The sequence below is a fragment of the Diceros bicornis genome, chromosome 38, assembly GCF_020826845.1.
Source record: "Diceros bicornis minor isolate mBicDic1 chromosome 38, mDicBic1.mat.cur, whole genome shotgun sequence".
Classification (NCBI taxonomy): domain Eukaryota; kingdom Metazoa; phylum Chordata; class Mammalia; order Perissodactyla; family Rhinocerotidae; genus Diceros; species Diceros bicornis.
Genome location: NC_080777.1, coordinates 30,158,861 through 30,180,552, shown reverse-complemented (window position 1 = coordinate 30,180,552; position 21,692 = coordinate 30,158,861). Strand labels below are relative to the sequence as shown.

The window sequence follows — 21,692 nt, the reverse complement described above, 5'->3', positions numbered from 1 at the left end:
TTATTCACCTGGATCTGGTGCTCTATTCTACAAACCATTGGTAGATGGTCATGTCGTAGGGACTCATTCAGGGCACCGTTCTCCTTGAAAAGAGAGGGGTTAAGGGACGAAATGCTTGAAGAGCTGTTGCACAGATGAATGAGGTTCTGCCAACTCTCCTTCTCCCTCAGTAGGGAGAGAGGCCCCTGGCTGGGACGAGGCTTCTGGGCAGCGGCGGCCTCTGTGGGCATTCTGGGTTAAGCAGCCATGCCCAGCCCAGAAGGTCATTCCCCAATAGTCCAGTGTGCATGAGTGCCTGGTAAATGCCATGCACCGAACTGGGCTGGAAATGGTCTTGGAGGTGAGAGAATTGGGTACTTCCTAGTAAGTATCGGGGGCTCTCGTCCCCATCCCAGGCCCTCACAGCAGAAGGTGCTGGCTGGGTTTCCATTCTCATTAGCGTGACTCCCCCCGCCGTCATCTATTTACTTACTGACATCCTCAACAAGCCATCATCTTGCCAGGCTTCCAGTCTGGGAGCCGTAGGTGGGGGCAGACGAAGATGTCTCCAACCCGGGGTTGAAAATCCAGCCCTCAGGGCCACACAGGTGCGGTGTGGTGGCGATGATGGGGAACCCGAGACTGTGTAGGGAATGGTACACTTCCGCTTCTCCAGGTCCAGGGCCACGGGAGAGCTGGCTCAGTTCTGCCAGACCTTCTGATTCTTAAGAGAAACCAGAAATTCAAGTCATTCTGTGAAAATTTTCCTGATTTTAAAGTGTTGGCAACTTGCTCGTGTTTGTACAATTGCTGCAGACGTACCTGGAGGGGATGGTGCAGCACGCAGTTGAACAGCGCTCTGCAGGGCCGGTGGGGCCGGGAGGCCACAGGGCTGCCCTCGTGGGTGTGCGGCCTGGGCAGTCATTCGGAGGACCACGCTTGGAAGGGCCCCGTACTTGGTTTAATGTTCTAGAATTTTTAATAATTTTTAACAAGGGCCCAAGTTCTCATTTCGCACTGGGCTCTGCAAATTGTGCAGCTGGTCCTGACTGAGGGAAGGCCTGAGCCCGCCTGGTGGGGAGGCAGGGCAGACGGGAGTCAGGAAACGCTTCAAAGAGGGGTCAGGGACCCGAGGTGGGAGACCAGCAGTGCAAACAAGGGCTGGAGCAGGTGGTCCTGGGGCTTAATCCACTGCGGGGGGGGGGGAGGGGGTTAGGTTGTGTGTGTGAGCAGTGTGTGATGTGTGTGTGAGTGTGTCTGATTGGTGTGGCTGTGAGACTGGTGTGTGAGAATGTGTATGGGGTGTGAGTGTGGAGTCTATGCCAGTGTGTGAGTCTGTGTGTGTGTGTGGCGTATGCCGGTGCCTGCAAGTGCATGTGGGTGAGGGTTTGTGAGAGCCTGTGAGAACACAGCATGCGTGTGAGTGTGTGCATAGGGGAGGCGGAGGCTGGGCGGGGAGAGTCACAGGGCAGTTTAACAAATATTGATCGGGCTCCTTCTCCAAGATGGATGAGCCCTCCTTGCCCGAGGAGCCTACAGCCCACAGGGAGACACGCGGTGCGAAGACGGAGGGAAGGTCAGATGGACTAGACCCCTGAATAAAATCACCACCGCGTCCCCGCTTCACCAGTGGTGGGTGAAGCCCCAGTCCCCTGCCCTGGGAGGAGGGCAGGCTGTGGAGAATCTGGGAACCGCAGCCCAGCCCCGCAGGCACACCCAAACCCGGCAGGCGGGGGTGACCTCCCTCTGACCTACCCAGGAGCACACGATTCCACAGAAGCAGATAAGAGGTGACCAGCAGCTCCAGGCAGGATCCAAACAGCCTGGCCACACCCAAGGAAAGGAACCCCCCACCCCCCGCCCCGGGCGAGAAGGGGCCCGTCTTCGGGGGGAGTCTGTCCGGGAGCTCCAGTGGCTCAGCCTATGGGAATGGGGGGTATGGGAGAGCTGACACCCAACAGAGTGCACAAGGGGGGATGAGAAAGGCCAGCCTAGGGGTCTGTGCCTGGCTCTGAGGTGTCCTGAAGGGGGAGGTGAGTGGAAAGCAACGTGTGGGCAAGAGACATCCCGAGGAAGAGAAGTGTCCTTCGGCGCCAGCAGAGGATCCCTCTGTGCCTGCCCCTCTCCAGGGCTGCTCAGGGGTCTCCTCAGTCCCCCTCGCAGAGCCAGCATGGGGCACTGCCCCCGGGGCTCCCACCTGGAGGCCGGGGTCTCCTGACCCGTGACCTTGGACCAGCACTGGCCTCCTCAGGGATATGGAGACGCCCACTCTCCTCTAAGGGCTGTGGTGCGGATCAAACAAGATAATGCGATGAGGAAAGCACCTTGTAAATGAAAATGTCGGGACAAAGGTCAGAGTGTCGTGCCGGCGAGCAGCTGCCTCCTAGCCCTTGGCAGAGCATGAAGGGCTGGCCCCACGGTCCCCGCTCTGCCTCTGCGGGCCCTCCAATGTGTGTCACTGCTGGTGTCCCTTCTCAGAGCCTGAGAGCCTGGGGCTGGAGGAGAGCGAGCACGCCCGCCGGGCTCCCAGGGCTGCTCCTCTGCTCTGTGGCCGCGTGACGTTAGGAGCAAGGCTGGCCTCTCTACAGGAGTGAGGTTCCCCAAGAACCATGGGTGCTGAGCTCGCGTGAATGCTCAAGAAATGGGGCTACCATGAGGCTAAGCTGCCGAAGGAGCCCCAGCTGATGGGGCCAGGCCAGCGTGGGGCGGCTCTGTGCCCTTCCCTCCTCACCACGTGCTCCCCTTCAGGAGGAAGCTTCTGCCGAGATGGCTCCCAAAGATTCTGGGTTCTTTCTTGACCCCACTGCTCTCTCCAACTCACTCCCCACTCTCCTTCCCACTATGTCTTGCCTCTCTAGAGCAAGCCCCACTTCCACACACACACACATGCACACACACATGCACACACACACATGCTTGCACATACACACACATGCACACCTGTTTTTTCTAAGATCCTTTCCTTACCCGCATCCCTTAAGCATATAACCCCACATTTCCAAGACAACTAAGTAGCATGTCAAACTTACAAAATGGGCTTTTAACTGTGCTCCATGGAATTTGAAGCCTCAAACGCAAGGAACTTTCCACTGGAAGGTATTCTTCATAAGGAACCTGGCATACAGCTCCCATCAGCAAAATATCCTCCCTAAAACCTAGATGAACCATCACTGTGGAGACAGGACGCAGTCCTGGCATCTGCCGAGGATTCGGTCACAAGAGCCCGAACTCTGGCGAAGCCACCAGGGAGGCTGCAGGACAGCCTCAGGGTACAGCCTGAGCAACCTGGATCGAGCCACTGGCCTGAATGAACCTCACTTTCTGCATCTGTAAAATGGGCACAAGTCTCTTTCTCTCCTTGGGCTCAAGTGAGTGGAGTGGCCACACCCGGTACAGTCTAGGTGCTACACATCTGTTCCACCCCCAACTCTTTCTCAGGGACTTGTTTCGGTGTTGTTGGTTTTTCCTCCACAAGATCATACTTCTGATCTCATGTTAGACAATGAAAGCTAGGATTCATATTACAGACACTCAGCTGACAGCCAGCTTGGCTGGGATGAGCTTCTAGACTTCTTAGAGAACATCAGGTCCAAACCCAGCCTCACAGCGAGAGTTCCGACTTGGCCACGGTCACCGAGCGGCTGTGAGGCAGCGGCAGACGGCCCTCGCTCGGCTTACCACGCTCATGTCCTCGCTCGCACGAAGTTGCGACGCGTTCTCCATCGTGAGCAGCCTCACCTGTTCCCTCTGCTCTCCTCCCAGCCCCCAGCAGGCCTGTCTGCGAACCCGCCCCTCCCGCTCAGAGGTCCAGGCCTCCCCCTGCCTGCCTTGCCTTCACCTCCAGCCCCGTACTCCCCCTGCCCTGTGCCCTGCCACCAACACGAGACCTTCTCCCATCCAGAGGCCCAAATCTCAGTGCACAGGTAGCTGAGACAGGGTTAGAAAAAGCCCAGATGGCACTTTATTGGAGGTCTCTGCCTCCATTCCCAGAGAAAGGAGCCAGGAGCCCAGCCTGAGGGTCCCAGCATCACCCCCCCCCGTCACTGGCCCAGCAAGAGCCTCGAACAGTCGGTCTGGCCACCAGCGCTCAGTGGGAGAGGAGTGGGGAGGGAAATGTCTTAGAAAAAATAGATCTCTATGTACATCTGACGTATTTATAGCACATAAATTAGGGAGTGCGCTGACCCCCGCCTGCGGAGTCCAAGCACTGAGTAGGGGGCGGGAGCCAGTCCAGAGAGGGCGTGGGGCCTGTCCTGCCCCTCTTGCGGCGCCCCTGCAGCCTCCCCGGCCTCCTTGGCTCAGTCCAGGCGTCTGCAGGAGGAAGGTGCCCGCAGCGGAGTCTGGGTTGGGCCTGAGAGAAGCTGCATTCAGCATGTAGTCAGCAAAGTCCTTCAAACGCAGGGCTTGTAATTCCACGAGGAGGGCAGAGAGGACAGGCCACAGGCCCCAATCCAGACGACGGCTGTCAGTGTCCCAGAGCCTCGTCTCCTCTCCTCAGTGCAGCGGCGAGCGTGCCCAACAGCGGAGGCCCGGGGTCCTCCCTGGAGGGGCTTCAGGCTTCGAGTCCTTGCGTGCGGTTCCGGCTCTGGTGGGACCCTCAGTTCCTACTCGCGACGACCTCTTCCTCCTTCCAGCCACTGGAGTTCTTGCCAAACTTGTAGACGAGCCGCCGGCCGTCCACGCGCTCCAGGATCTCCCGCTTGTAGTAGTACCTGGTGGGAAGGGCGGTCAGAGGCACTCAGGCAGGGGGCGCCCTGGACACCACCTTTCCAAGGCCAGTTTCCTCAGGTGACCCGGCCCCACTGGGCTCCAGCCCGGCTAACCCGAGCCTGACCCACTTTCGGAAACTTCCCTCTTCTTCCCGGCCCCGGGGAGGAGCTGTCTGGCTCCACCACGCACCGCGGCCTAGACGTGGGTCCAGAGGACCTGGTTCTGCCCTCGCTCCTTCATGTCTGTGGCTGGCTGTGCCCTGTGGTTTTCACAAGACCACGTGATTTTAGGGCTGGGAGAGACCTTCACAGGGATCCAGTTCACCCTTGTTGTGTGTACATAGGGAGAAACTGAGGCCCAGAGACAAGCAACTTAACACTCCCCCACGGGAGAAGCTGGCCTCGGGGTGGCCTCCGCTGATGCTCCTCCCACTCCCTTAGCACAGGCCGCAGACCACACAGAGACGCAGGTGGTAGAGAAGGTGACTCGTGCACCACGGCCAGCCTCCGTGCTCTCTGTCTCATTTAACCCAGGCAGGTGCCCTCGCGCCGCCAGCCTCAGAACCGGAGGAGGCGGCAGGCGGGTCAGAGGGAGGCTGTGGTCCCCGGGCCCAGCGCCGGCTCACCTCATGGCCCTGCTCAGCTTCTCGTAAGTCATGCTGCTGTTCCTCTTCTTCTGGCCCCACAGCTGGGCCACAGCCTCGGAGCGCAGGAACTTGAAGACGCCCTCTCGCCGGTTCTCCCACTTCATGAGGCCCTCGTTGAGCTCCGGGTGGATGAGGATGTCCCGGATAAACTCCCACAGGTGAGTGCCTCTGGGGGCTGCAGGGCCACTTCCATCAGCCAGCGGTCCCGGGTCCCCCCCCAACCAGGGCCAGCTGCCCTCCCATCCCAGCACTCTGCCCGCTCATGGCCGCGTGCTGGAATGGCCGCGTCCCTCCTCGCCTGCCCGCTGAACGGGAGCCCCAAGAGGATGGGATCTCACACAGCACCGATGTTTTACTGGCTCAAATAGTGATCGAATGTCAGGCTGGGATATGAGAGCGCCTGAGACGCACCGCCGCCTCGAGGAGCTCCCGGTTTCGCGGAGGCCACGGTGAAAAAGCAAACACCCCAGCGGGTGGGGAGAACTTGGCAAGCACAGGACCACAGAGTGCACCCCAGCCTAGGGGACGAGGGGACAGCTTCCTGGAGAAAATACTCCCTGACACGAGAAGGAAGCAGCCAGGCCGCGTGTGCGGGGGACTGCGTGTGCGGAAGCATGTTGGGGCTCTCGCTCAGGGGTCTGCAGTGGCTGGCGCACGCCCCAGGTCCAAGGCCCACGGCCCAAGGCTCTCTGGGCCCCAGCACCCACCAGCTGCCTCCTCCCACCACTGAGGCTGTCCCGGCGGGCAGGATGCGGGCAAGTGTGGAGAGCTGGAGGGGGTGGCAGGACACCTGGACTCAGCCCTGTGGGCCTTCCCACAGGAGCCTCAATTTCCCCTCGGTGGTGACCAGCACCACCCAGCCCTGGCGCGGGCACAGCCGTGAGAAAGGAGGAGGAGCCGTGGAAAGCCAGCCAGCACAGGAGAAGGAGCCCTGCAGGCCGCGGCCCTCCCACGCCCCGCCCGGGCGGGAGCTCACCGTGCTTGCTCTTCTTCCCCTCCAGACACTCCCGGGAGTCCTTGCTCAGCTTTCGGGGCCGGCCCCGTTTCCGCTTCCCGTGCTTAGGATCCCCCTTCTTATAGTCAGGAAAGGGGTCTAGGGAGGGAAGTGGGAGGTCAGGAGAGGGAGGCGTGGGGGCACGAGAGGGCAGCCCCTCCACAGGAAAGCCCTGCAGGAGAGTGGGACGAGGGGAAGGGCCGGCCAGGGCACTGCCCAAGGGGACACTCCTGGGGACCAGAGCTCCCCACTCACCGCTGGAGAAGAGCTTGCTGTCAGTGGGATCCAGGTCCACGTCACTTCCACCGGAGTCTGAGGAGTGGGAGCTCTGAGAAGCTCCTGTCCCTAGGGGAGGCGGGGTCAGCGTGAGTCCCTCTCCAGCCACTACCCTCTGTTGGAGGCACTGCCTGCCCGGCTGGCTCCTGTTCCTCCCAGAAAGCCTGGGTTCTACTGCTGGGAGCCGAGGGCTCGGGGGCATTTAGGGGAAAGGGAGGCTATGATGGAGGCGCTCACCTGCGGTGGACACGTCAGAGCTGCCCGGGGAGGGGGCTCCTGCCCCACAGCTGCCCGGGTAGTAGGGGCTGGCCTGTGGGCAGTCATCTAGCATCTCCTGGCCGAAGGGGCTCCCCTGGTCTGGAAGAGGAGGTGAGAGTTCAGACAGGGGTCGGAGGACGGCAGGGACAGGTAAGGCTACCCAGAGGTGTGATGACCTGCTGGTTTTTCCAGCTGGGGGCACAGAAGTCTGGGGAGGGAGGGGTGGAGACAGGACAGGACAGGCTGGGAAAGGAGCGAGAAAACGGGTTCTCACCGAAGGGGCCGGGGTCTCCCAGGGTCTCCTGGAAGGTCGTGCTGTCCTTCTCCAGCAGCTCAATGATCCAGCTGAGCTCGTCAGGAAAGCTGGAGGCTGCTGAGAAGGAGGGAAGGAGGGTCAGAGCCCAGGCCGGTGTCCCACCCTCACCCCTCTGGGGCTCTCTCCCTGGCTGTGTCCACCAGCCTGGGACTCCAGGTCCTTTCCACGGCCATGCTGACCTCGGCTGGGGATATGGGCCGACCCCTAGAGCAGCCTCCCTGACCGCGAAGGAGACGGCAGAAGGCAGATCTCCCCTCCAGTGGCCTGGACTCACTGAGGTCCCACAGCTGGGAATAGAGCTGGTCCCCCAGAGGTCCAAAGACCAGACGCAGCTCCTCGGGGGCGCAGCTGCAGAGCGTGGCCCCGTCCATGTCGCACCGCGAGAAGTCGATGGAGCTCGCGTCGTACTTGTTCTTCTCCACCTGGTAGCTGATCCAGTCGAGAACCTGGGCCTTTGACCACAACTGCGGCTGCTCCCCCGACCAGCTGGCCTTCTCTACAAGGGGCCGGCACAGCGACGGGTCAGCTCGGGCCACCGGTAGACCCTCTCAGCCCCCTTCTGGCGCCCAGTTGGGATTCTGTGTGCGTCCCACCTCACCTCTCAGAGAAGCCCCCCAGGTGTAGGGGCAGGAGGTGATAGTCTCAACACCTCACCCAGCCCGTCCAGCCCCCACACCCCCGACACCTCTGCCTCTAACAGGTCACCCCAGCCCCTGGCCCTGAATTTGCTCGGGAGGCCCTCCTCCCTGGCCCATCCCCCATTTACCTAATGGGCTCTTAGATAGATGTCTCCCGCTTCCCAAAACACCCCATCCCACCGTGCTGGGACCCACCTGTGGCCTCCAGTGGCATCTGGGGGCTGCTCAGGGTCAGCACCAGGTCATCAGCCCCAAAGGTGGACGTGGGGGGCACAGAGGCCAGCGCGGGGTCCTCTGAGCTGTACATGGCGCTGAAGTAGTTGCTGAAAACGTTGCTGATCTCACAGGTGGCGGCCATGGGGCGACCTGGGGAGCCAGTGAGGCTGGTGAGGGCCAGGGCCTCCCCCTCCAGCCATCCTGCTCTAGCCAAGCCCAGGGCAGGAGCAGCCCCAAGGGCGCGAAGGTCGACATCTACTCGGACACCTTCTCTCCAGGACCGCAGAGCCGGGCCGGGGGGTGGGGGCATGAGGCCAACTGCTGGGCTCCCTCCTCAGCCCACCGGGCCCTTGGGCGGGCCCGGCAGTCATGGTCACTCTGTCCTCCCAGGGACACTCCCACTGCCCTACACTCCTCCCAGGGACTGCACACCAGAGCCGCTGCGGCCAGGTTAGAGCTACAGGTCCACTGGACCCCTCCCTGACTTCCCAAGCCCCAGGCTGGGAAGGTGGCAGGTGGCGGCCTACCAGGGTGGCGGGTGCGGGTGCAGCAGGAAGGCAGGGGGGATTAAGGGACGCAGGCAGGCGAGAAATCCACGAGGCAAAGAGTTCCTCCAGGTAGCGCTGGGGCACCGGCCCGTCCCCACCACCCTAAATACAGGCAGCCAGAGCGCCTCCCAGGCTGGGCCTTTATAGCACGCCCGCGTCACCTGAGCCGGCGGCTCATTGGACGAGGGGATTTCCTGGCCTTTAGAATGGGCTCCTGGCCCCAGGTGATTTGCATATTTTGTGCCACTTGGCCGGGATCCGAGCAGGCGGTGCTGGGAAATCAGGCCCGGCTGGTTTAATGATTGTCAGAGTCTGTCACCCCGCACCCTCTGGGGTTGGGCACAGGGCACTGGCCTGGGCAGGCGGCAGGAGAGTCTCTAGGGTAGGCATCTGTACTTTCGGCCACCCTCTGGCTCAGGAAATTCCTCGAGGGGGCCAGGCCAGGGATGGGCTGGAGAGGGGAGTGGCGGGCGGGGCCCTGAACTGCTGGCGGAACTGGGTCACCAAGGCTGCTAGCCCCCAACCGTCTGGAGATCCGAGGCCAAGGGGCCTAGTAGGGAGAGAAGATCCGGAGGTGTGGGGATTTTTCCCACCACGCCCAGGATTCAGGCAGGAAGGCTTTCTCGACAGGACAACATTCACGGGCTACTGGGAGGGGCGGCCCACCAGCCTAGCCCAGGGCCCCAGGGTCCCCACTGCAGGGCCCACTTGCTGGTATTCACTTTGTCGGCAAAGTCTCGCATATGCTTTGCCTGCTGGGACCCCATCAGCCTCAGGGTTGCTGCAGCCATTTCTGGAGAGACGTGGCTCCGCCTAAAGTACTTCCCTCGCCCCTGACGCGCCCTCTCTGCCCCTGGCTGCTGGAGGTGCCAGAATCCACATGCATAAGTTTATCCTCATCTGGTCTCCCACCTTATCTCGGCTCATCCGCCCGGCTTACTAGTACTGACCTGCTACCCTCTAGTGGTCAGAGAAGAAAAGGGAAGGCTTAATATGAATTCACTGTTGACCAGGCACTTTCAACATTGTCTCCATTTAATCCTCACAAAGACCCTGTAAGGAATGTGTGCTTCTCCCCCACTGTATAGACAGGAAAATTGCTGCTAGGAGGGGCTGAATGACCCACCCAGGCCACACAGAGCTGGTTAAGTGGTGGGGCTGAGATTTAAACCCACCCACTCGAGCTCTTTCCTTCCACCAGGGTCTCCTGGCTTCAGGGTCCCCCAGTCGGCTCCATGGCCAGAGCCCTTGCGCTCCCCATGGGCAGTGAGTCCTTCATGTCTGTGGTCTTCTCTCTGAACTCAGCCCAAAGCACCAGGACCCAGATTGACCCCGCTGGAGACCCTGCGTGAGGCAGCACAGGGTGGTGGGGAGGCAGGAGACCCTCCACTATGTGGTCTTGGGGGAGATGCGTGAGTCCCCTATCTGTAAAAACAGCTTTTTGGACTTAATAATCCCTAAGATCTCTTCCAGACCTAGTGTCTTCTGTACCTAAGACATCAGATCTGCGTTTCTCCTTCCTCGCCTCTTTCTGGGTGGTCCGTGGCCAAGCTCAGCCTTGGATGGTGCAGTGGTTTCTCAAACAGAAGGTGACCCCACCGCCAGAGCCACCTGCTTCTTCAACTCTGTAGCCCAAGGACTAAGAAGTTCATCTCAGGGAGTCAGCTTCTCATCCTCCTTGTCTCTGAATCTGCTGGTGCCCAAGAGAAGGGGTTAAGGTCCAGAGCCCCCTCCACTGGGCCAGGGGTGGCAGAGAGCCTGGTCGGCCCTTCAGGGGGCCTCCCCCAAGGAGCCTGAGGCGGGCACACCCTCTGCCCAGTCCTCACCCTGGAATGTGGGAGAACCGGCTTCAGCCCTGGGACTGCTCACGTGCTCCCTGGCCCCGGAGAACACCCGAGGCTGAGGCTCTGGGGGGCGGGGATGAGAAGGGAGTGGAGGAACAATGAGAAAGGATAGCAGCTCCCTTGCCTTCACAGGGCATCACAGGAGGAACGGGTCTGAGATCAGGAGTTCCTATAGGCTGGCACCTACCTCCTTCAGCAGAAGGACGCATTACTGCCTTCAATAGCTCTGGAGTGAGTGATGGTAGAGAAGCTAGGTGGGAGAGACTGAGCTTTGAGGTCAGTGCCTTGGATGGGGGGGAAAGGTTCCATAATAGTGGTCAGAGGATTAGAGGAGCTGTGCAGCAGGGCCTTCCTAATACCCTGCCGAGAGCAACAGCCCATTGACCTTCCCCACAGAGCTAGCCCAGACAGTGCAGCCTCATCTTCGGGGTGGGGGATGGCAAGAGCATGGCCTCCCAGCCCATAAGAGGACAGGCACACCCAGCAGGACTTTGTCGGGTGGAAAGGTGGTGAGCAGGGCAGGCAACACTACCCAGGACCCCTGCACCACGAGACGTGAGGACTCACAAGGTCGTGGAGTCAGGGCAGCGCTCAAAGGAAGCGCTCCGGCCTTTGTCTCCACGGTGACCGGCACTATTCCTGGGCTCAGGGATGCTGTGGGTCTTTGTACAGAACAAGGAAAGTCAGCCCCTGGGTGTGAGCGGGGAAGGCATCTGGATGGCCCTAAAATAGTCCTCACCGATGACTAGGAACAGCCCCAAAAGAACTACGGAAATGGCTTGCTATCAAAATGCCAGGGCCCAGAGGGACTCTGAATCCTGGCCTCCAAAGCCCTCTCCTGAGCCCCGAAGCGCTCGCTCTGCTGGTGACGCAGGGCGTGCCAGGACCAAGCCGTCACCCACTGCCCCTGGCACCACTATGCCCGGCTTCTGCTGAGACTGAGAGCGAATCCATCTACAGGGCTCCACTCTCTGTGCAGGGAAGGGAGGAGGCCCGTCCTGGGAACCTCAAGGCCAAGGGCAGAGCCATGTGGAGCCTGGTCCAGGAGGACCCTGTGTTTAGGAAAGGTGACTTCAATACATTTAATAAATACTTCTTTGCAACCCTTCCCTCATCCTACACCCCAAACCTAAGTTGCTAACTGCTTAGATCCCACGTTGAAACCAGGAAATCAGAACTTAGTGCCAAGTCCTGAACAGACTCTATTACCACATCATTAAAACAGTTGTCCAGGGTCAGAGGCGAGGCCCCAGGGATGGTGAGAAGGACAGAGAAAGGACACTAAAATGCACATTTGGTTTAAACGATGGAGAAGATGAGCAGGAATGAGGCTGCAGATGGAGAAGTTAGCTGCCTCCATACGGAACTGGAACATGGTTCATTTGTACCTTTCTCCTGCATCAGCCATGCTACAGCCATGCTGCCCTGTATTTTTTCATAAGCCTGTGTGGGACCCCTCCTTTGGCCTGGGAGTTCCCTAAGGACAGGGAGACACTCATCCTCTGCGTCTCCCCCAGTGACCTCTCAGAACACCTGCCCACAGAGGGGACACCCGAAGAAGAAATTTCACAGTCACTCAATCCATAACTCCAACTCAAATACTTTTCACTTAAAGATATTTATTAAAATAAAGATTAAGCCTGAAAAAAGTATTATCAGAATGCAGCCCTTTGCATAGTACTTCCAGAATCAGCAAAAAAAGAAAAATAAAAGAAATCCCCTCTCTCTTCCCCGGACCGCAGCGGGAACAAGGAGAGGACTGGTGGCAGCTGCATAGCCAGCGGCCCACACCGGGGAGAGCCACGGAAGGTCCCGGTCTCGGGACCCAGAGGCCAGAGAAGCGCCTGCCAGGGCAGAGGCCCACAGGTCACGGACATCAAGCCCAGAGAACAGATTATCCCAGGGACGCAGACTTTGAGAGGCTAACTGGAGAGCCAGAATGGGGGCACAATTACTCTGAAAGCCTGTAGCCGTGCGTGCGAGCCTCTAACTGTCCTTGGGCTCCACGATCTGCTGGACGTAGCTGACAACATTGCTGTGGAGCTGGGAGGCGGTGGCCGCAAATGTCTCCTTGGCGAGGGCCCGGGCCCCCTCACTGCCACCCATCATGGCGTGGTACAGCGGCAGGGTGTACTTCTGCTTCCCCTGCAGGAGACACATGTGCACGCAGCCTCAGCGGCCTGCGGCGGGTCTGTGCTGCCCCCCGTCCCGGGACCGTCTAACCGCAGTCAGGTCAGGTCCAAAAGGAATGTGGTGGCAGTGCTGGGATCAGGGGCTTCCCAGACACGTGTGCTCTTGCTCTGGGTCTTCCTGGGGCCAAAGATCCGTGCAGACAGATCTCAGCATTCACCTTGACCCACGAGAGCAAAGGACGTCTACCCTCAACCACACAATAGGGACCCAAACCTTCAGAAAGCCGTGAGTGGTCAGCCACCCAGTTAGCGTGGGGAGCAAGGGCTGCAGCACAGAAAACTGAGGGCTGCCTACGCTCCCACGGCAGCCACGCCAAAGAAAAGCCACAGGGCAAAGGTACATCAGCCTGAGACAGGAACATCGAAGTCTCTGAAATCCAGAGGCTTGGAGAAGCCTTCAGAGGCTCAGGGTACTGCAGCAGTCTGCAGCTCCACCGCGCACAGATGGGGGAATCTGGGCACTGTGTCCAGCCCTGCTCCTCCTACTCCGGGGTCTGAGGATGGGCAGCCTAAGGGCCACTGGCCCTGCCCCACAGGGCAATTCTCACAGGTGCCCTAGGATCCGGTGGCGTCTGAGCCTCCCGAGTCACAGGCTTCCCCAGGGAGCAGGACCTACCTTCTCAGCCTCACGCATCCTTCCTGTCCTTGGGCCCCTTTCCCCAGGACCAGCCCCGCTGATGCATTACCCTTCTTCCCAGCCTGGGGTGAGCTGTTTTCCCTCAGGCCTCACCAGCTGTTCTGCAAAGAGCTCCCTGAGTCTCCAAGCAGAGGCCCCACCAGCCACATTTAGAAGAAGACCGCTTAGAGGATCCTCCGAGGTCCTTTACCCTGCCCCTGCTCTGCTCCAGAGAAGGCGGTCGAGGAGGCTCTGCCCACAGGACAGGGCTAGTCTGGCCCAGCGGCCCACCGTGTGCCTCAGGGGGACGAGTAGGTGGGGTCACCCACCTGGCTCTGCAGGAATTCCTTCACTTTCCAGAAATCCTCCTGGTGGTCGTTCTTAAGGACGATCTGGCCCCATCGCAGCCGCAGCTCTGCGTTCAGCGACTTGGAGATCTTTGGGTATGTCTCTCCGAGTTTCTTCACATTCCCTGGAGACAAGAAATGGGTCATCGATGATTCTGCCAGCAGAGCCGTGGAGCCCCACCCTCGGATACCTCTCATCTGCCTGTAGCTCTCCCCAGGCCCTGGGAACAACCTTAGGGGTGCCGACCACTCGCTGTAGCTCTCATGGCCCATTCACACTCCCAGCCAGTAATGCACTCCTCCCACATTTACCTTAATTTCTAAGGCTCTTCCCTTAGCCTTCAACCTTCGCTTAACATTATTACAGATGTTCTGCAATCATCCTATTTTCCTGCCCTGATTGAAGCACGTGTACCCCCTAAAATATCCTGCCCCACTTTTTCTCCTACTCCCAACCTGCTAAAGGTCATCCCAGCTTTAACCTTTTTTCTGAATAACACTCCTGCTGGATATCGTTTCTGGCTGAGCAGCAACAAAGCATCAGTGGTTCAGAGCTTCAGCTGGTGGGTCCAAATCCCAGCCCCACCACGGACTGGCCATGGGACCTGCCATTACCTGGGATTACAGTCACAGCACCGACTTAGCAGAGCAGTGATGAGGATTAAACAACTTCAGAGATGTGAAGGGTTTAGAAGAATCACCTGCTCACCCCGAGGATGCGATGAACATTAGGCTTTCTTATTCTGTTCCCCAGGGCACCTGTGCGTACAACCTGCCTCCTTCTGTGGGCTCCTTCTGTCCAACTGCCACCCGTTCCCTCACACCTGGAAGTCCCCCGGGCAGGCCCACAGCGGCTTTTTCTGAGTCTCCTCCAGCCTCTGATAGAAAGCTCTGTGCATAAGGAACCCGGATCTACCACGTTGACGAAAGAACCCCCTTTTTCTTACCGGGAGGGAGAGGAGATTTCTGCAGGATCTTATCTAGGAAGTACACCAGCTGGTAGGTCTTCCAGGTAGAGATGGCCATAGCTTCAATGGCCTTCATGTCCAGCTCCTCAGCCATCCACAGCTGGGCCAGCTCTTCGGCAGGCTTCATGAGTGAGTCCCCAGGGGAGAGATCGGGGAGGTAGGGGGGCCAGCCAGGGGTATTCAGCCATTGATCAAACTCAAAGCCTGTTTGGTAGAAGGAGACAAGACGCCGTCAGGATCCTCTGGCAGTGTCACGGTCAATGTGCCCGAGCAACCCCCAGAGACCTCAGGCTCCTGTCTGCCTCTCTCCATCCAAGCTCTTCCTCCATATTTAACACCCTGTCCCACACAGCCACCTGCTCCAGCAGGGTAATGATACCTAGAGACTGTCACAGTTAGACTGGATTGCCCTCTTTTCTGCCATGAAAGTGTTTGTTGCTCCACATTAACACTGCGCTGTCAGAACCAGCGGAGGGATGCTTTCCTAGCTTCGTTCAAGTTCATGTCCTCCCCAGATGACCACACAGCACAGTGCTGAAGCTCCTGGGCTCCCATCCCAGCTCTGCCATTAGCCAGTTGGGATGCCAGGGGCATGCACTTCACATCTCTGCACCTCAGTTTTACCTGTAGAATGGGGGTGAGGCCCTGCCTGGGTTGGCAGTTGTGGGGATCATAAACAAACACACGAGGAGTTCAGCACGCTGCCTGGTGCATCCTGAGCGCTCAGTAATTACTAACTACTATCAGTTCAGAGCCTCATGACCTTGAAGTGCAGCCTCCAAGCGGGCGGTGTGTGCTACAGGGTCTGACCAGTCCCTGCCGTGGATGCCGTGACTCAGCTCACACAGCATGAGGTGGGTGTGTCTAATGGGCTGTCCCGTCCATGACGGAGGCTCTCCACTCTCTCTCAGGAAGCAGTGTCTCCCGAGCCAAAATCAGGGCAGCCACCGGGAGCTTCCTTCACTCCAAAGCCGTACGAGGCAACTCCATACTCTTACGGCTGCTGCCACTGTCTTGGCCTGTGCGCTTCAGCTGGGGCAGCAGAGTGAAAGGTCTCATTATGTGTGTCCAGGCGTGAGGAAGGAGACCAGGTGGAAGGAAACGAGGCCAAGATGAGCTGAGAAGTGGCTGCTGCAGAACAAAGCCCAGGACCCTGGTTTGCTCCCCAAAGTGCCAGTGCTAGGTGACCTTGATTCCCTGTTCTCCCGCCCCACCTGGTCTTCACAAATGTAAATTAGAGAGAATTCTTGCTATCTCCTAGAAGCCTGTGGGCAGGTTCCTTGCTCACCTGGAATGGAATCCACCTTCCTTTCCTTCAGCTCAGGGAAATATTCCAAGAAGAATTCCAGAAAGTCCTCAGCTACGATACTTTGGAATTTAAATTCATTGACATAGGCCTGTGAGGAGGGAAGGACTTTCAGGTACTTGGGGTCCCGTGTGGGGACCCCCGTTTCTCAGGGCCTCCACCCTCCGACACGGCCCAGCTGCTTTCCCTGCCCGTCCTCCTGCCCACCCATCTCCAAGCTGACGATACCTTGAGAAAGTTGTCAAACTGTTCCTGGTCACCCACCAAGTGGGCCAGGTAGGAGACGAAGCAGAAACCTTTCTCATAGGGGGTCTCGTTGTAGGTGTCATCCGGGTCAACACCTGGGGGCAGACAGCACTTGACACTGGTGACCCTCCCCATCCTGGTTCTGCTCGGGCTCCATGGCCAGAGGAGAACGGGAGAGAGCAGAGCTCAGCCTCCCCACAGACGGCCAGGCCAGAGGTGTTTCCAGACCCATCCCAGCTTCTCCGGGGCCCTTCAAAGGAGACCCTAAACGACCATTAACCGTGGCCTTAATAAGAAGACACAGACACCGGCCTCCCAGGGGATTTGCCAAATTTCCTTACTCCTGAAGTGCTCTGCCCAGGTAGGTCCCATCGACTCTTAGGATTGAGCCCAGGGCTCTGTGCCTCTTCCAGTCCTGGTGGCCACCTACACTCGGCCTCCCCTCCCAGAACAACGGGTTGTTTCTAGGAATGTTCTAGACTAAACTAAACTGATTATCAGTCTACAAGAAGTTCATTTTCATAGTCAGTGGCATCAAGGAACATAAGCGTCAATTGCACAAAAAGGTTTTAGGTTAGTCACATGTGAACTAAAGAAAAATGTTAGCAAACAAACACACTCGACCTTGGACAAGTCACTTAACTTGTTTGGTGCTCAGTCACATCCTCTGTAAAATAAGGCTAATCTGCTCTACAAAACCCACAGGTCTGACTGGATGACAGAAAAGAAGTGGCAAAGAGCCTCGCAAAGGGACATGGACCTGTACGAAGGCAAAGCGACAAGGAAGGCATTAGGAACTGCACAGAGCTGGACAGAACTCCTCTTGGGCTGGAACGCTTGGGTCCACTCTGCTCAGAGGCCAGGGAATGGCCGCCAGGAGCTCGGAGGGCTCCTACCCCTGAGGAGAGTAGCCCAGGTGTGCGCTGATCAACACGGAGCTCGGCTAGGCTATCATGGGGCTCCAAACTCATTAGGGGAGGGGTGTAGACAGAGAGCCTCGGACCTGGTTCAATCTTCACGCGGAGCTTGTTGAGCGGGTTTTCCTCGCCGGTGATGTCCATGTGCTGCCGAAGCAGAGCTCGCCCAGTGGCAGCTTCCAGGCAGGTGTAAGCAGCCCCTGCGGCAGAAAGAAACCACAGGCCCCAAGAAAGCTTGTCGCCACCTCCCTGTACATTTCCTGACAGGACAGGCCGTGCTGCCCCCTCGCGGCCACAAGAAGAACAATGCCAGACACCTGAAGCTTACTACTGTCATCCCCTTGGGGCCACAACAGAGACCCAGACTCTGAAGTCCCAGCCCTCATTGTTCTGGGCTGTGAGGCCCTTGTCTGGCTCAGGTGTCAGGTTCTGCCCTACGTGAGGACTGGGGGTCACACCTTTTCCTCTGACAGTTGCCTCCCCTAGCCATGTATTTCTATTTTTAGAGACAGTAATGTGATCTTCTATGAAAACAGAGTATCTTCATCTAACTGTTCCACTCACAAGAGAAACTGTCACCCACAATTTTTCCAGGGCTCACTAAGTGTCCTCCTGGCTCTAAAGGGACTGGGAATGGTGGAGGGGAGGGAACTGGGTCTGAACCAGCAGCTCTGCCACCTGCCAGATGTTCTAACTCTGCACACCTGACTTACCCTCCCCCAGCCTCCTTCTCCGCCTGCACAGTGAGGGGACAACACAGCCTGCAGGACTCTTAGTGGCTGCTCAGAACATTCACAACTAGGCTCATAGGCTCCTGCTTTACATACTCTGGATGATAGTGTAAACCTGGACAAACTTTCTGGGAGGCAATGGACAATGTGAGCTAAAAACCCTTTAAAATGTTTAGATCCAAAAATTATGTTTCTAGGAATTTAGCCTTATTGAAATCATCTGTGATATGTATTAATATTCATATGTCAAGATGTTTGTCAAAATACTATTTCACTGGAAAACTGGAAACAACCTATTTAACAACTGGAGATTGGATAAATTATGAAACATCAATACTATGTTCTATGCACATCAATACTGTGTAGCTGTAGAAGAAAATTCAATGACCTGGGAGAATGTTTAACTTTATTAAGGGAAAAAAAGGCAGCTGGAAAACAATGTGTGGTCTGATGATTCACACATGCACAGAAAGATGTCTGAGAGGATATACACTGATTATCTCTGAACAGTGAGATTATGGATAATTTTTTGTGTGCTTTCTGTATTCACCAAAATAGATTTTGATCAGACAAATAAAAAAAATAACAAGTGTTATATTTTTAAAAGCACCTGATACACCGTGGGTTTTCAATAACGAGAGTGTTGAGAGAGTATTTTGAAAGCACACCTGGGCTTGATTTGAGGTTCTGCCCTCACCTGCTAGGTGGCATGGGCACACTTCTTCACCCTCTGAATCACTGTGAACTCACATATGAAATGGAAATAATAATATCTATTTCATAGGGCTACTGTGAAATTGTCAAATGATGAATTTTTTGTCGGGTGCCTACTACACAGCTGGTGTGTAGGTGTGAAGGTAATGGGTATAATGACCTCATGATTCATGCATGAAATCAACTAGCTATCTGGGTGGACAACCCCGGGCAACTCTCCCCCAGAGGCTGTGCCCGGCTGTAGGGAGAACAGAGCACTAAGTGTGGCTTCTGCTTAGATGAGGGGGTCCTTCACTGCCACGTCACCTTGGAGTTCAGTCGGTCAACAGGTATTTCCTGAGACCCCTCCCCCACCGCCACGACAGATTCAGTGACCTTCATGAACCGGGATCATTTACTTAAAAAGAACAACAGTCTAGAGTTGGCCTTTCACTGGAGCTTTCTGCAAGACTACCACCCCCCTTCATGCCCACTTGTATCCTGAAACCCCAAAGGAGACCACAGTGGCGTCACAGGCTTAGGAATGGGGGGCAGGGTCCCCTGGAGAAGGACAGGCCCCTGAGAGCTGGCTTACCAAAGAGGGCACTGGAGATCCTCCTCTGGGCATACATGGTGAAGCCTTCATTGAGCCAGAACTCCCCCCAGTTGGCATTGGTGACCAGGTTCCCAAACCAACTGTGGGAGATCTCATGGATGATGACATCAGCCAAGGAGCGGTCCCCCGCTAGCAGGCAGGGGGTGACGAAGGTCAGACAAGGGTTCTCCATTCCTCCAAATGGAAAGGATGGTGGCATGAAGAGCACGTCATACCTGCCAAGAAGGCAGGAGGTCATGGAAACACTGCCCAGTGCAGGCTCTGCCTCCCTTCCCAGCCATGACTCCCCCAGCCTCCTTCTGGCCTGAGAGATGCTGCCACTAAACCGGCAGTGTACAAGCCCAGGCCCAGAGCTGAGAGTGATGCCCAGGCTCCTCGCTCTTCTGCCAAGTAGCCCCTTGCTCGCTGGGACTTCCCTCCCCCGGTGACGTTTGCTTTCACGGAAGCAGCTCGTCAAAACCTTCTGCGCCTGTCCTCCTTCCAAGCAGGGTGTAGGCACCTTTTCAGCTCTATCACTGAGCTCAATGGTGGCCCACTTGGGGTCACAAAGACCTAATAGAGCCTTTCATCTAAGGAGTCTAAAGTCTGAAGACGTCAAAGAGAAAAATGGAGCATGGGGCTGCTTCCAGGAAAGATGAGTCAGCAAAGGTCCCCTGTGGTGGTTCCCCATGTCCAAACTCAGCAACTGCGAGGTATGTTTCCATCACTCCAAGAACCCACCCTCCCAGGGTTCCCTCCTCTGCAACAGAGAATGAGGCCTGGCTTATCCCTTCCTCCTCCTCCTCCTCATCTCCCTGCCCTCCCTCACTTCCAGGGCTGGGCACAGGACGAGAAGCAGCATCAGAAGGGGGACAGCGGGAAAGCAGGGACTCCATTGAACAAGACATCCGAGTCAGGGTGATACCACACCTTCCCCAAACATAGGGCCCAAAGAGTTTCTCTCCTGTCGCCAGAAATTCTTCTATTACCCCGTCGTATTCCTCCTTGGCAGCCTCAATCAGGCAGGGCTCGGCCCACACCCGGCTCCTGGAGATAAGGGTGCAGAAAACAGAGTGGCGTTTAGGGACCATTGTGGTGACCCGATCCTGAAAGCCCCTGGGGAAACGTGGCAGCCACAGACAGGAGACGCAAGATCAGATCACCTGCACAGACCCCAGAGACTGCTCACCACTTCTGAGACGTTGGAACCCAAGACAGCCCCGGGGAGGCGGCAGCTGCCTCCTGCAGGCAACGGGCTCAGACCCACAGCGCTATAATTTTATGACTCCACACAGAAGGCGATCTGCGAAAAGTCATTCAGGCTCTCTGAACTCAGTTTCCTCACCTGTAAAATGAGTGGTGAGGATGCCGCCAGACAGCACCTCAAGCACCTCATACAGTAGCTTACAGAGCAAAGGTCGGTCTCCTTCTCCTCCCTTCCAGGAGAGATTCTCATGATAGAATCTTGGGAATTGAAAGAAACTTTGGAGATAAACCTATTAATGTTAACAGAAAAGTGTTCACTGTCTCAGGTGCAGTAACGGTGTGTTGTTATGAGGGAGAGTGTCTATTCTTAGCAGAAGCATCCTGATCTACTTGCTTTTAAACGGTCGAGCAAAACCAAAAGCAAACCTACACGTAAATAAGATTAATATGACAAAATCGATGGGCATACAGGTGTTCAATGCATCATCTTTTCAATTTTCTGAATGAAACTTTCATAATAAAAAGATGGAGAAACAGAGGTGAAAAAGGGGTAAAAATTAAGCAGATCCAGCCCAGCAGAGGTCAAGGCTGCGAGGGGCGTGACCGGCCTGAGGCGTTCACTGAACTCCAGGATAGGGAGACCCTGGAATCCAAGGATCCTATAGCGAGGGCTGTGCCCTGGCCACGAGCCCCCAACGCTCCACGGAGCTGCCCTGCCACATGGACATGCTGAATCGACAGATAGACAGCAAAGCGGTGGTTTCGAGGCCAGGATGAGGGGAGGCTTCCTTCCTGCCCTGCAGGGCCTAAGGAACTGCTCCAGGAGGAGAAGGGACAGGGTCACCAGCCCAGGTGCTGCCCAAGTAGCAGCAGCAAAGGCCTTACCGCGGAAACCGCCCATGCAGGTGAGACTGCCGAGTCTGGGCCTTCCTGAGTGAGCAAGCATTCACTCTCAGCTCGAGTGGGGTGGGCGGGAGGGGCCCACGAGGCTCAGGTCACACAGCTGCTCCTGCAGAGCCGTGGAGTGTTTTAAGCCAACAAGTGATATTATCAGGTTGAGTCCTGAGAGAGACCACTCTGGCTGCTGTACACAGAAAATATGTTAACCTACAAAAGTGAGCAAGCTTCCGCCAGAGGGAAGAGTGGATCCAGGACAGAGCCCAGGGCCACCATACTCGAGGGGCTGGGCAGAGAAGAGCCCACAAAGGATACCAGAACCAGGACAGTCATGTCACGGAAGCCAGAGGAGGGTCAACAGAGGCCGATGATGAAGAGCAGAATGCTAAGACGAGGGCCAAAAAGTACCCCGTGTGTGGTCCACGGTGAGGCCAACGGCCTCTCTCATGACAAGGAGTGTCAACGCGTGACAGGGTGTGTATGCACCCCACTCTGTAAGAAACGTGGCCAGAAAGGAAGGAGAGGGTGCCAGAGGGGGTGTGGAGTCAGTGAG

At 57.2% G+C, this 21,692-nt stretch overlaps 2 protein-coding genes across 14 annotated transcripts in view; both read right to left on the bottom strand.

The window, feature by feature from the left end:
* Nucleotides 1-3,912: 3,912 nt before the first annotated feature.
* Nucleotides 3,913-13,651, bottom strand: ELF3 (E74 like ETS transcription factor 3). 6 transcript variants are annotated; one of them, XM_058533805.1, is made up of 9 exons: nucleotides 13,563-13,651; nucleotides 8,013-8,183; nucleotides 7,454-7,675; nucleotides 7,138-7,236; nucleotides 6,843-6,962; nucleotides 6,585-6,674; nucleotides 6,312-6,428; nucleotides 5,315-5,510; nucleotides 3,913-4,691 (listed from the first exon to the last, which is right to left on the bottom strand). In XM_058533805.1, the coding sequence occupies exons 2-9, from the start codon at nucleotides 8,173-8,175 to the stop codon at nucleotides 4,577-4,579; spliced, it is 1,122 nt and encodes a 373-aa protein (XP_058389788.1). In that variant the 5' UTR covers nucleotides 8,176-8,183; nucleotides 13,563-13,651; the 3' UTR covers nucleotides 3,913-4,576. The 6 variants fall into 6 exon arrangements, with proteins under 6 accessions (XP_058389788.1, XP_058389789.1, XP_058389787.1 ...); XM_058533806.1 differs by lacking the exon at nucleotides 13,563-13,651 and adding an exon at nucleotides 8,561-8,686 and having other exon boundaries at nucleotides 7,138-7,233; XM_058533804.1 differs by lacking the exon at nucleotides 13,563-13,651 and adding an exon at nucleotides 8,561-8,685.
* RNPEP (arginyl aminopeptidase) overlaps nucleotides 12,025-21,692 on the bottom strand; it is a 32,197-nt gene continuing 22,529 nt past the window's right edge. For 3 of the 8 annotated variants that reach the window (XM_058533800.1, XM_058533801.1, XM_058533802.1), the window contains 9 exons: nucleotides 21,128-21,251; nucleotides 19,967-20,083; nucleotides 19,037-19,272; nucleotides 17,104-17,217; nucleotides 16,083-16,195; nucleotides 15,837-15,945; nucleotides 14,528-14,752; nucleotides 13,563-13,705; nucleotides 12,025-12,570 (listed from right to left, as the gene is read on the bottom strand). In XM_058533800.1, coding sequence (XP_058389783.1) covers nucleotides 12,412-12,570; nucleotides 13,563-13,705; nucleotides 14,528-14,752; nucleotides 15,837-15,945; nucleotides 16,083-16,195; nucleotides 17,104-17,217; nucleotides 19,037-19,256 — 1,083 coding nt within the window. In that variant the 5' untranslated portion in view covers nucleotides 19,257-19,272; nucleotides 19,967-20,083; nucleotides 21,128-21,251 and the 3' untranslated portion in view covers nucleotides 12,025-12,411. Of the gene's footprint in view, nucleotides 12,571-13,562; nucleotides 13,706-13,726; nucleotides 14,196-14,527; nucleotides 14,753-15,836; nucleotides 15,946-16,082; nucleotides 16,196-17,103; nucleotides 17,218-19,036; nucleotides 19,273-19,966; nucleotides 20,084-21,127; nucleotides 21,252-21,692 lie in introns of those variants that run through there. The other 5 variants (XM_058533798.1, XM_058533795.1, XM_058533799.1 and 2 more) reach the window with 3 other exon arrangements.